The sequence below is a fragment of the Panthera pardus genome, unplaced genomic scaffold, assembly GCF_024362965.1.
Source record: "Panthera pardus isolate Hobbes unplaced genomic scaffold, ASM2436296v1 HiC_scaffold_20, whole genome shotgun sequence".
Lineage (NCBI taxonomy): Eukaryota > Metazoa > Chordata > Mammalia > Carnivora > Felidae > Panthera > Panthera pardus.
Window position 1 is genome coordinate 43737475 of NW_026526766.1, and position 13295 is coordinate 43750769.

The 13295-nt window shown below is 36.2% G+C and overlaps 1 protein-coding gene across 6 annotated transcripts in view; it reads left to right on the forward strand.

Moving 5' to 3' along the window:
- DENND4C (DENN domain containing 4C) overlaps window positions 1–13295 on the forward strand; it is a 124717-nt gene that overhangs the window by 35164 nt on the left and 76258 nt on the right. For 5 of the 6 annotated variants that reach the window (XR_008424210.1, XM_053907977.1, XM_053907979.1 and 2 more), the window contains exons 3-4: window positions 10351–10603; window positions 11736–11805. Coding sequence is in view for 4 of the 6 variants with exons in the window: in XM_053907977.1 (XP_053763952.1) it covers window positions 10351–10603; window positions 11736–11805 (323 nt within the window). In the remaining 2 variants the exon portion in view is untranslated. Of the gene's footprint in view, window positions 1–10350; window positions 10604–11735; window positions 11806–12407; window positions 12504–13295 lie in introns of those variants that run through there. The other variant, XM_053907981.1, reaches the window with a different exon arrangement.

The following is a 13295-nucleotide window of genomic DNA, read 5'->3' on the forward strand; positions in this document are numbered from 1 at the left end:
TCCCTTGTCTTACTGCTCTGGTTAGAACTTACAGTACAGTGTGGAATAGCAGTAGCGGAAAAGGCACCTATGTCTTATTCCTGAACTAAGGTGGGAAGCTTTCAGTCTTTCACAATTGAATATGGTGTTAGGTGTGGGTTTTTCATAAATGCCATTTATCATGTTAAGAAAGGTTCCTTCTACTTCTGATTTTATGAGAGATTTTATCATGAAGGTGTGTTTTATTTTTTCAAATGCCTTTTCTGTGTTGAGATCGTGCAGATATTTATTTCCTTCTTTCTATTGTGATGTATTACACTGATTTTTATGTCAAATCTCTTAATATAATCACAATACCACACTGTAAAAATGATTATTTAATATCATCATACATCCAAATTTCCCTGATTGTCCCATGGAGTTCTTTTTGTTTGTTTGTTTGTTTGTTTGTTTGTTTTTTAAATGGTTGCTACTTTTTCTGTTAATAGTTGTGCAGATATTAAGAAAGGTAGTGAGCTGTTCCACTTGGCCACTGCTTGGTTGTACTCATCACCTCCTCTACTTTTGCAGTAGAGCTCTGGTGATATGGTCCTAAGGTCCTCGCTATGTTCAAATTTCCAAAGTCAGAGGATGATTTGTCCTTATCTTACTTGACCTTTGTGTAGCATCTGTTTAACTTCTTAGTATTGGCCACCCTGTTTAGCTTCTGTGATTTTCCTTCAAGTCAATACATTTAGGATGGTGGTCATACAACTTTATATATTAAGCACAGGAGCCAGGTGGTTGAGAAATGATTGGAATTTGATCAATAGAGGCTTTTTTTTGAAAACTTGACTTTAAGAGAAGATAGTAATGGGCCTTGCTGTTCAAGATGTAGTCCTTGAACCAGTATCATCTGTAGGGCTTGGGAACATGTTAGAAATTCAGAATCTCAGGCACTGCCCCAGACCTACTGAATCAGAATCTATATTTTCTCAAAATTCCTAGAAGCAGCAGTTGAGGATACCTGGGGGGATGAGGCAATACGGAGTCATGGGCTGTTTTTTACCTTTCTTCCAGGGGATAACCTTGAACATCTTTATTTGAAGGGGAGAAACCAATGGAAAAGAAAGGGTTGAAAATATAGGAATGAGGATATATTAGAATAAAATTCTGAAACAGATTGAAGGGATAATGTCAACAGCATAGGTGATTGGATTAGCCTTTAATGGGAGGGACTTTTGAGAACAGGCAAGGGGGTTAAATGGGTAGAACATAAGTTATTGGTTCTGGGGGAGTAATTCAGGACATGTAATGGTTTTACTGTCAGTGCTTTTCATTTTCTCTATGATTTTATTAAGATAGGTAATAGCTATAGAAGGATGGGTATAGGGTAAAATTTTGGCAATATTCATGTCAGTTGAAGGGAATCAAGCCAGGGACATAACTTATGTTTCAGGCCTCACTGTTCACTGTCAGCCAGTTATTCTTAAAGGCCATCTTTTCATATCCTTTTCTTCATACCGGCCCCCCACCCCCATACAATTGTAATTGAAAGGATGTGAATCTTTCAGAGATCGTTGTTGCTTGTGGTTCAGGGGCACAACTTAAAAATCAAATGATGACTTAGATAATTATACTTACATACTTCCAGGTTGCAAGTGGCTCTTTCGTACGTATCTAGGCTTGTTATGGTAGTTTATTAATCCAAGTTTGCTAGAGTGTAGGTTGAATTGTCTTTTAGTTAATCATAATTGTAAATTTTTCTTTCCAGATCAAATAATTGTGGGGTGCCTGGGTGGCTCAGTGGGTTGAATGTCCAACTCTTGGTTTCAGCTCAGGTCATCTGTTGCTGTGGGCTGAGCATGGAGCCTGCTTGGGATTCTCTCTCTCTCTCTCTCTCTCTCTCTCTCTCTCTCTCTCTCTCTTACTTGCTCTCCTGCCACTCCTCCACCCCTGATGTATATATATATGTTAATATCTGGTGACTGAAATATTTTGACCTGTCTGTCCCACCTTCCATTTAAGCACACTAGTGAGGTTTGGAAAACCTATGGCCACTACAAAGGCAGGTACCTAGTTCATTCAACTAAATATGAAATACTCTTGTCAAACTTCTGACCTTTTTGGCTTCTAAAAACTGAGATGAGCTATTTATTAAAACAGTAATTGTTTTTTTTTCTGGAAAAAATTAAGTTAAAGTATGTAAGATCTGATAATCCCCTGTATCAAATACTCTATAAAGTATGATTTAAATAGTAGAATATATTATCTTATGTGTCAGATGTGTGTATTAAGATGAAGAATCACAGACTACTGTATACAGTTCTTATCTTCCTCTACTTATCAGATTCATTGACTTTCAAAAGAATTTTTCTCCAGCACTTTTGTTTTTTTTTTTTTGAAAAATTTCAAACATACAGAAAAGTTAATTGAATATTATAATAAATACCAGTATCCTTTCTTCCTGAATGATAGACTATATAGTATAATGAACAGTATACTTTCTACCTAGTTTCAACAAATTAATGTTTTTCCATATTTTTGCTAAAGTACTTGAAAGGAGGCTGGAGATACCATGACAATTCTCCCATGAATGCTTCAGCATGCATCCCTTAAGACATGCTCCTGTATAACAATGGTATATAGAAAATTAATAATTCTGTCATATTTTCAATATCTGTTCCCTATCCAAATATTCACAGTTATCCCAAGAATATCTTTTACAGCCTTTAAAAAAAATATTCAGGGTCCTGTCATCGTTTATCCATTGCATTTGGTTATTTATTTATTTATTTATTTAATCCATTGCATTTGGTTATAATGCCTCTTTAGTCTCTTTATCTCCCCAACATTTTAGTATTACATATTGACATTTTGAAGAGTGTTGGCCAGTTGTCTTATAGAATGCCCCCCACACTACTCGGTTGGTTGAGCGTCCATCTCTTGGTTTCAGCTCAGGTCATGACCTCACGGTTTGTGGGTTCGAGCCCTGCCTTGGACTCTGTGCTGGCAGTGCAGAGACTGCTTGGCATTTTCTCTCCCTTTCTCTCTGCCCCTCCCTCACTCACATGCATGCTCTCTCTCTAAAAATAAATTTAAAAAAACTTTGAAGAGAAGTTTTAGAATGCCTCACAGTCCAGATTTATCTGATTCTTTCCTCATTATGTTGTTTAATTTGTTACCTTATCATCAGTATTTCCTATCAGTTAGATGTGAGTTTCAAAGCGTAATTTAAATTTATGTTAAACATTTTTGGCAAGAATACTTACAGGTAGTGCTGACACTAGGACAGCAGGTAGTGACAGACTGTCCCATAATTAGTGATATTAAGTTCAGTCACTTAAGTTAAGATGGTAATTGGGGCGCCTGGGTGGCTCAGTCAGTTAAGCGTCTGACTTTGGCTCAGGTCATGATCTCGCAGTCCGTGAGTTCAAGCCCCTCGTCGGGCTCTGTGCTGACAGTTCAGAGCCTGGAGCCTGTTTCAGATTCTGTGTCTCCCTCTTTCTCTCTCCTCCCCCGCTCATGCTCTCTCTCTTCTCAAAAATAAATAAATGTTAAAAAAAAATTTTTAAAAAGAGATGGTAATTGCCACATATCTATGGTAAAGGCATTTTTATTTTCTTTGTTATTTGTGGAGTTGTGGGCATTGTTTAAATATCTTGTTCCTTGCTCTTTTACACTTTTCATTTTTTAGCATCCATTGATCATTGTTTGAATTAGATCTTGCATGGGTGGGTTGGTGGGGGATGTAAAATGAGACTTTTCTAATTCTGTCATTTAAAAAATAAATTTTTTAACTCATTTTTCTTGAAGAGCTTGAGTGGAGAGCTTTCTTATTCTCTCTTTTGTTTTTTTATTGTTTCGAGAATAATTAAAACTATGGATTTTAATTTATTCCATGTGATAACAATCTATTCCAGTCCTTATTCGGTTTGCTCAAATTGTTCCAGGTTTGGCCAGTGGGATCCCTTTCCAGCTGACAGCTTTGTCAATCAAAATCTAGAGCTATATGTATTCATTGTTACTGAGGTGTCTATTTTTATCTCTATTTTTCAAATCATGAGTTCATATTAACATTTCAAGATCAAATTTAACATTAAAGAACGTTTTCTTAACTCATTTTGGATTGTATCTTGTTTCTCTTACACCTAAAATCTTGGTTCTTAAATCATAAACAAGTTACTTATTGCTTTATCTTATACACATAATTTCAAAATTACAATATCGCTATTACTACCAATAGTAAACCTGTTTACTGAGTTCTTGCCCCTAGAATAAGACCCATCAAGCACTTACAGAGTACTTACTGTGTTAAAAAATTATATGAAATAGTATTTTTTTAAGTTTATTTTTTTATTTTGAGAGAGAGGAAGAGAGAGAGAATCCCAAGTAGGCTCCACACTGTCAGCGTGGAGCCCGATGCAGGGCTCAAACTCATGAACTGTGAGATCATGACCTGAGCCAAAATCAAGAATCAGATGGATGCTTAACCAACTGAGCCACCCAGGTGCCCCATGAAATAGTATTTCTTACATGGTTATGCTACCAATTTGCTATGCAGTTAGGTTCATCTGTTTCTATTTGTGTTTCATTTGTTTAAAAAAATTTTTCTCTTAATATGGAAAATGTTGTAATAGTTCAAAACATGTAAAAAGCTATATTTAGGGAAATAATGCTTCAGTCTTTATTTTCTCTACTTTCTTCTCTATACTTTCTGCCCTCCCTTCCTCTGTTAATGTAGTTTCTGATTTATCCTTTTACTGTGTGTTTTTACAAACATAAAAAGGATTTTTAATTCTTCCTCTTAAAATATAAATACTGTAATCACTATTTTAAACTTTGTTTTTTTCACCCAACAGGGTATTTCCATATTTGAACATGGAGATCTTTCTCATTCTTTTTTTTATAGCTCTATAGTACTTATTTCTGTGGATGTATATACTTTGTTCATCCAAACCTCCATTGATGGACATTTGGGTTCTGTCCAGTCTTGTGCTATTACAAGAATGCTTTAGTGAATAACTGTGCATATATTGTTACATATTTGTGGAAGTATATTTTCAGGTAGCCCTAAAAGGGAATTGCTGGGATAAAAGATAAATGCATGCATAATTTTGTTAAATGTTCCCAAATTTCTCTCCATTGTGTCCCATCATTTTATTCTCCCACCATCAGTATATGTAAGTGCTGCTTTCCCCACAGTCCCATCCACAAAATCCGGGATCGAATTTTTGAATTTTTGTCAGTCTCAGTCAAGAAATGATGTGTCAGAGTAATTTTAATGAGATTAAGCATTTTTCATATGTTTAAAGACCATATCTTTTTAGAAACGGTTTTGGCTTCTTTTTTGATACATATGTATTTGTTGTTTTTTTTAAAGGACATTTTTATGTATTAGAAAGGTAAACTTTTTGTGAAATAAGTCTCCAAATGTTTTCTCCAAGTATATAATTTGTCTTTTGACTTGTGTTTTTTGTCATGTAAACTTTATTTGATGAAGTTTATTACTCCTCTTTATTGCTTCTAGATTTTGAGTCATAGTTACACTTTCCCCACTGCTAGGTTTTCTTTCTTTTTATATTTTATTTTAGAGGTGTATGTGAGCAGGGAAGAAGGGCAGAGGGGGAGAGAGAGAATCTTCAGCAGGCTCCATGCTCCGTGCAGGGCTGGACATGGGGCTCGATCCCACCTCCCTGAGATCATGGCCTGAGCCGAAATCAAGAGTCAGACGCTCAACCAATTGAGCCACCTAGTTTCCCCTGATTTTCTTTTAGTACTGGTATGGTTTCATTCTTGACATTTATCTCTGTGATCCACTGGGAGCTTTTTCTGGTGTACAGTGTGAAGTATAAATAGAATTTTTTTCCCCAAAATGGCAATTCAGTTATTCAAGCACTGCTTATTAAATTAAAAAAGCCCATCTTTCCAGTAGTATTTTGAGATGTCACCATTATCATACTAGATTATTTTTGTGTTCATTGTTCTGTTTAGTGATTTGCTAATACTATCCTGATTTAAATATAGAGGCTTTTTATTTTAATATTTAGTTGGGTTCTAACAGCTTCATTGACATATATAATTCAGATTATCACACAATTCAACCATCTCAAGTGTAGAATTTATTGGTCTTTAGTATATTCACAGATTTATGCAACTGTCATCACAGCCAATTTTAGAATATTTCATCACCCTAAAAGGAAACTCCATATTCATTAGTAGTCACTCTCTGCTACCCCTTTCTACTCTCTAGCCCTAGGCAACTACTAGTTTACTTTCTGTCTCTATAGACATGCCTATTCTGCACATTTCCTATAAATGGAATCATACTACATGTGGCCTTTGTTGATAGGGTTCATGGATTTGTGCCACATGTTAGTACTTCATTGCTTTTTATTGCTGAACAATATTCTGTTATATGGGTGTGCCACATTCTATGTATCTATTCCTTAGTTGATATTTGATTGTTTCCACTTTTTGGCTGTTATGAATAATGCTGTTAAATGTGTATTTGTGTACCAGTATTTGTGCAGACGTATGTTTTCATTTCTTTTGGGTATATACCTGGGAGTAGAATTGCTGAGTCATACAGAAGCTCCATGTTTAAACCCTTTGAGGAACTGTCAGACTGTTTTCCAAAGCAGTTGATTCCCACCATCTTGGTATAAGGATTCTACTTTCTCTACACTCTCTCCTTACCAATTTGTAATTATCTGTCTTTTTGATTATAGTCTTCCCAGTGTATATGAAGTGTTATCTTATTGTGGCTTTGATTTGTAATTCCCTAATGGCTAATATGGTGAGCATCTGTTTATGTTTTCAGCCGTATCTTCTTTGGCCCACTTAAAAAAAAGAAAAGAAAATGTTTTATTTTAAAATAATTTTAGTTTTACAGAAGAGTTGTTAAGGATAAGACAGAGAATGGGGCGCCTTGGTGGCTTAGTCGGTTAAGAGTCCGACTTTGGCTCAGGTCATGATCTCACAGTTCATGAGTTCGAGCCCTGCATGGGCTCTGTGCTGACAGCTCAGAGCCTGGGGCCTGCTTCGAATTCTGTGTCTCACTCTCTCTATGCTCCTCCCCTGCTCATGCTCTGTCTCTCTCTGTCTCCTTCAAAAATAAATAAAAACATTAAAAAAAAAAAAGGATAGTACAGAGAATTTCCATATATTCTTTGTCAGTCCTATATCCATTTTATTTATTTTTTTTTCAATATATGAAATTTATTGTCAAATTGGTTTCCATACAACACCCAGTGCTCATCCCAAAAGGTGTCCTCCTCGATACCCATCACCCACCCTCCCCTCCCTCCCACCCCCCATCAACCCTCAGTTTGTTCTCAGTTTTTAAGAGTCTCTTATGCTTTGGCTCTCTCCCACTCTAACCTCTTTTTTTTTTTTTCCTTCCCCTCCTCCATGGGTTTCTGTTAAGTTTCTCAGGATCCACATAAGAGTGAAAACATATGGTATCTGTCTTTCTCTGTATGGCTTATTTCACTTAGCATCACACGCTCCAGTTCCATCCACGTTGCTACAAAGGGCCATATTTCGTTCTTTCTCATTGCCATGTAGTACTCCATTGTGTATATAAACCACAATTTCTTTATCCATTCATCAGTTGATGGACATTTAGGCTCTTTCCATAATTTGGCTATTGTTGAGAGTGCTGCTATAAACATTGGGGTACAAGTGCCCCTATGCATCAGTACTCCTGTATCCCTTGGGTAAATTCCTAGCAGTGCTACTGCTGGGTCATAGGGTAGGTCTATTTTTAATTTTCTGAGGAACCTCCACACTGTTTTCCAGAGCGGCTGCACCAATTTGCATTCCCACCAACAGTGCAAGAGGGTTCCCGTTTCTCCACATCCTCGCCAGCATCTGTAGTCTCCTGATTTGTTCATTTTGGCCACTCTGACTGGCGTGAGGTGATATCTGAGTGTGGTTTTGATTTGTATTTCCCTGATGAGGAGCGACATTGAGCATCTTTTCATGTGCCTATTGGCCATCTGGATGTCTTCTTTAGAGAAGTGTCTATTCATGTCTTCTGCCCATTTCTTCACTGGATTATTTGTTTTTTGGATGTGGAGTTTGGTGAGCTCTTTATAGATTTTGGATACTAGCCCTTTGTCCGATATGTCATTTGCAAATATCTTTTCCCATTCCGTTGGTTGCCTTTTAGTTTTGTTGGTTGTTTCCTTTGCTGTGCAGAAGCTTTTTATCTTCATAAGGTCCCAGTAATTCATTTTTGCTTTTAATTCCCTTGCTTTTGGGGATGTGTCGAGTAAAAGATTGCTACGGCTGAGGTCAGAGAGGTCTTTTCCTGCTTTCTCCTCTAGGGTTTTGATGGTTTCCTGTCTCACATTCAGGTCCTTTATCCATTTTGAGTTTATTTTTGTGAATGGTGTGAGAAAGTGGTCTAGTTTCAACCTTCTGCATGTTGCTGTCCAGTTCTCCCAGCACCATTTGTTAAAGAGACTGTCTTTTTTCCATTGGATGTTCTTTCCTGCTTTGTCAAAGATTAGTTGGCCATATGTTTGTGGGTCTAGTTCTGGGGTTTCTATTCTATTCCATTGGTCTATGTGTCTGTTTTTGTGCCAATACCATGCTGTCTTGATGATTACAGCTTTGTAGAAGATATAAAGAAATGGAAAGACATTCCCTGCTCATGGGTTGGAAGAATAAATATTGTCAAAATGTCAATACTACCCAAAGCTATCTACACATTCAATGCAATCCCAATCAAAATTGCACCAGCATTCTTCTCGAAACTAGAACAAGCAATTCTAAAATTCATATGGAACCACAAAAGGCCCCGAATAGCCAAATAAATTTTGAAGAAGAAGACCAAAGCAGGAGGCATCACAATCCCAGACTTTAGCCTCTATTACAAAGCTGTAATCATCCTATATCCATTTTAAATTGTTATTTATCTCTATATTGATTTGTAAGAGTTCTTTACATATTCTGGAAAATTTCTCTAATTAGATACATGATTTGCAAATATTTGCACATTCTGTCCATTGTCTTTTCACTTTCTTGATGGTATCACTCGTGGCATGGAAGTTTTTTATTTTGACGAAGTCCAGTTTTTTTAAATTTTTTCTTTTGTCACTTGTGCTTTTGGTATCCTATGTAAGAAGGCTTTGTAGAATTCAAGGTCACAAATTTTTATTTTTTTTTAATAAATTTTACAGTTTTTTGTCTAACAGTTTTGTCATTCTAGCTCTCACATTTAAGTGTTTGATCCATTTCTTATATGTAGTATAAGGAAGGGATTCAACTTCTTTTTCTTTTGCATTTGATACCCAGTTGTCCCAGCACCATTTGTTGAAAAGACTGTTTTCTTCCTACTGAATTATCTTGGCACTCTTGTCAGAATCAGTTGACTGTAAATGTATGGGTTTAATTCTGCACTTCCCATGCCATTCCATTGGTCTATATGTTTACCTTTATAAGGGCACCACACTGTGCTGATGATTAGTTTTGTAGTAACTTTTGAAATGGGAGAGTGTGAGTCCTCCAACTTTGTTCTTTTTTTTCCATTTTGCTTTGTCTATACTGAGTCCCTTGCACCTCCATATGAATTTTAGGATCATGTTACAATTTCTTAAAAAAATTTTTTTTTAATGTTTATTTATTTTTGAGAGAGAGAACATGAGCAGGGGAGGGGCAGAAAGGGAGGGAGACACAGAACCCGAATCAGGCTCCGGGCTCTGAGCTGTCAGCACAGAGCCCGATGCAGGGCTCAAACTCACAAGCTGTGAGATCATGACCTGAGCTGAAGTCGGACACTCAACTGACTGAGCCACCCAAACACCCCTCACGTTACCAATTTCTATATAAAAAGGCAGCTAGGATTTAGATAGGAAGGAATTGTATTGATTCTGTAGATCTCTTTGGGAAATATTGACATCATACCAAATATTTTGTCTTCTTATCGTGGCTATGGGAAGTCTTTTTATTTATTAAATGCTCATGTCTAATTTCTTAAACTGTTTTGTAGTTTTAGTCAAAGGATTTTAAAGGTAAAGTTTTGACAGGAATTATGAAGGAAATTTTGTGGAAACATCTGAATACTTGATCTAGGAATCAACCTTGGGATGTTTGTGGTGTTGCCCCTTTCTTGTTTAATATGTTTCTTATAATAAGCAATAAAAAAATTAAGTTATTTGATCTTATTTGCTCTTAAAATTATATTCCAGCTTTGAAAAAAATAGTTAAGAGATCTATAATTCCCAAAGTAATGATCTTACTTTTGGTTTGCAATTAAGATTTGAGAAACAGTAGAGGAACTCACCCCCCCCCCCCCATTTTTTTGTTGGTTTGTTTTCGAGAGGAAAGCCAGAATTATGTTTACTTACCTATCTACCTATTTCTCTCCTCCCTGCCATGCAGAGTTTTATATGAAGGGAAAGAAAGGCTTATTCCAGGATGCGAAGTGATCCAAGCCACACCCTATGGTCGCTGTGCCAATGTCAACAATAGTTCAACTACTTCACAAAGAATCTTTATCACTTATCGAAGAGCTCCTCTAATTCGACCCCAGAATTCCTTGGCTGTAACTGATATCTGTGTTATTGTAACCAGTAAAGGAGAAACCCCTCCTCATACTTTCTGCAAGGTTGACAAAAACTTAAATTGTGGAATGGTAAGAATAAAGTTGTTGCATGTGTACTCTTAACACCAACCCCCAAGAAGGATAATTTTTGGACTCCTGTTTATTATTGGGTGTATAATTTACTCAGTTTTTATTTTCATGTTTTTTAAAAATTATTTTTATCTCTCTTTTATGATTCATAGTAAGTTTTAAGATCCTTAGCTATCTGATTTTGGGAATAATTTCATTGAAAAAATAAATACTTAAAGTCAGGGATTTAAAAAATTTTTTTTGGTATGTGCTAATATTGCCTATGTTACACACTAATATAGAGGTTTTGTTAGCTTTTGTGTTTTAGAGGTATCTTTATGGACAGCTCTAGGGAGACTGGATAGAGAACTCCCCTTATATTTATTTATTTTAATTATTGTAGTATTACATGGCTTTTTTTTTGGGATGCTTTTTTTTTTTTTTTTTTTTTTTTTTTTTTTAAAGACAGAGACAGAGTGTGAGCAGGGGAGAGGCAGAGAGAGAGAGAGAGGGAGGAGACACAGCATCTGAAGCAGGCTCTAGGCTCTGAGCTGTCAGCACAGAGCCTGACATGGGGCTTGAACCTACGAACTGTGAGATCATGGCCTGAGCTGAAGTTGGATGCTTAACTGATTGAGTCTTAAGCACCTCTGATTTATACTTATGTGAGACTGAAGTCTACTACTGGGTCAGATTTATTTTGAAAAATATTTTTGGATAAATCTATTACTAGCTTTAATGTGATATAGGCAAAGATGTCTGATGTACCCATGGCTATTAGTCAAGACAGTTTGCCCCTGGAGGTAATGACATCATAGCTTCTCAGTTACCCCAGTCTTCCTTAGTTTGGGCCCTACGGCCCACTCAACTTTGTGCTGTTTCTTTCAAAGTGTCTGATTACACCATTCTAAACTTTTCAAAACTGTTTTTTTTTTTTTTTAATCAATTTAATTTTTGTGGCAATGTTCTTTTACTCCTTTCTTTTAGTGTTCTGAACTTCATGTTTTGCTATTTTTTTATAGTCTGTAGTCTGTTTGATAAATGTATGTTTTACATAGACTTCAGTGAATAAATAGAATCTTTAGAAGACATTCAACAGAATCAATTTATTTTCACTCTTTGGTGTTCTTAAAAAATAATTTATATTTTACAGTGGGGTTCCAGTGTATTTCTGTGTTATAAGAAGTCTGTGCCTGCTTCTAATGCAATAGCATACAAAGCTGGTGAGTAAATTTAAAAAAATTTGTTACTGTAGTTATTGTTGTACATTAACATTTGGTTAGTTTCTGTAGTGTAGTGGTCATCACACTCACCTAACATTAACATTTGGTTGGAGGAGACGATGTATGCTCCCTTATGTAGTTTATGGGATTGGTCCATTCCTAAATTGAATTATCTATAATTTTAGCATGTAAAGGCTGTAAAGGCATAAGTTTTCTTAAATACATTACATATTACAAGATATATTAATATTACACCCCCCCTCCCGCAAACATGTTGTTAAGTAGAAATTTTCATCCCAGGTAAGCATTTGTGAAGTGAACATTCAAGCTTTTAGTCTACACTAAGACATTTAACAGTTCAGTGAAAAACTGCTTACTCTCTCTGACCTTTTATATTTTGGCAATCGGAAAGGTGTCAAACTGCATCTTTACTTCTTACATTTCCTTCTCTTATCTCTGTGTGTCTGATTTGAAACCACATGTTACTTGCCATGAAAGGTGGACTTGCTTCCTTTCTCCTTTGTTGCAAAGAATCAGCTATATGGAGGAGAGGAGGGCCTGAGAAACTTTTCTGCCATGAAGTGTTTGAGAAATCTATCGCCACATTCTTACTGCACAGTAAAGTGTCAAGGGCTGTAAAGATTTAAGTGTGACCTCTTCATCCCACTGGTATGGTGGGATAAAAACTGAAACTACAGGTATGCTCCAGTTGTAAATAGAAGATACTGGAATACTTCCTTGTGAAAAGAAGCAGTATCAGTTACTTTTTGATCATGCACAGTTTTTATTTTATAATTATTATTGTTAATGTCTATTTATTTTGAGAGAGAGAAAGAGAGCGTGTGCAAGCCGGGGAGAGGGGCAGAGGGAGAGGAGAGAGAGAGAGAGAGAGAGAGAGAGAGAGAGAGAGAGAGAGAATCTTAAGCAGGCTCCATGCTCAGTGCAGAGCCCAATGTGGGGCTTGATCTAACGACTGTGAGATCATGACCTGAACTGAAATCAAGAGTCGGACACTTAACCAACTGAGCCACCCAGCTGCCACAATTTTTGGAATAAAGTTTTACTTCAGGGAAGTCTGGCAAATCCCATATTGTCTTCTTAAAAATCTCAATTGTCTTCTTAAAGACATTCATGCTAATAAACCAGACCATGTAATTTTTAATATAAAAATGAAGGCAGCATCTAATAATTATAAATTTCAGTATCATTTTAAAATGTGATACTGGTAATACTGCTGTAATGTGTTGATTGTATGTGATTTCCTAAATTTGTCTGTGTGTTGGGGGGGGGGAGTGGAAAAAGTATCATTTTAAAAAAGAAACCCTTATAGAAACAAAGTTTGTGAAAGTATTCAGGTGTTTGATTAAAGACATGTTTTTAGAACGTAGAGTTTTGCACACTGAATTTTAACTCAGAATTCTGCTACTGACTTTCAAGATTTTAACTTAGAGGTGGTCTGCCTATTAGAGACATCAGAGGCTAATGAACTG